This window comes from Haliaeetus leucocephalus, unplaced genomic scaffold (assembly GCF_000737465.1).
Source record: "Haliaeetus leucocephalus isolate CR32 unplaced genomic scaffold, Haliaeetus_leucocephalus-4.0 Scaffold203, whole genome shotgun sequence".
Taxonomy (NCBI): domain Eukaryota; kingdom Metazoa; phylum Chordata; class Aves; order Accipitriformes; family Accipitridae; genus Haliaeetus; species Haliaeetus leucocephalus.
The window spans coordinates 375,835-376,317 of record NW_010972639.1 but is presented as its reverse complement, the minus strand read 5'-3'; the positions used below and the strand labels follow the sequence as shown (position 1 = coordinate 376,317).

The 483-nt window shown below is 69.2% G+C and overlaps 1 protein-coding gene across 1 annotated transcript in view; it reads left to right on the top strand.

The window, feature by feature from the left end:
- Positions 1 to 202: 202 nt before the first annotated feature.
- Positions 203 to 483, top strand: part of SLC12A2 (solute carrier family 12 (sodium/potassium/chloride transporter), member 2) — a 64,294-nt gene continuing 64,013 nt past the window's right edge. Inside the window, exon 1 of the mRNA XM_010566075.1 lies at positions 203 to 445. Coding sequence (XP_010564377.1) covers positions 203 to 445 — 243 coding nt within the window. The remainder of the gene's footprint in view (positions 446 to 483) is intronic.

The following is a 483-nucleotide window of genomic DNA, read 5'->3' as shown; positions in this document are numbered from 1 at the left end:
CGCTCAACCGACCACCTACTTCTGCTCTCCTCGTTTATTCCTCCTTCAAGGTATCGGTGGGCAGGCATTCCCGTGCATCCCCGGCATTTACTGGTCCACGCCTTCCCGCAGGCAGACATCTCATCTTTGCACTTGCTCATCCGGACCGTTTACACCCGGACACCGTCAAGGAGCAGCTAGGTGGCGTACGACAAAGACCAAGATGAGGCGGCTCACAGCGGGACTGGGGGTTTTGCAGGGTTGTGAGCAGGCGAGGGGCCGGCGGGCGGCACGGAACCAGCACCACCGGCCGTGGCCCCCGGCGAGCCCCAGAGCTACCCGGGCCTCGGAGCCCCGCGGCCGCCTACCCTCCATCCCGCGGACCGCCCCCCCCGCCCACGAAGCGCTTCGGGCAGCGACCGAGGGCGAGGAGGAGAGCGGGCAGCCGCCTCGCCCGCCATGTGCGGCGGGACGCTCCTCCTGCCGCGACGCCCCGAGCGGCCG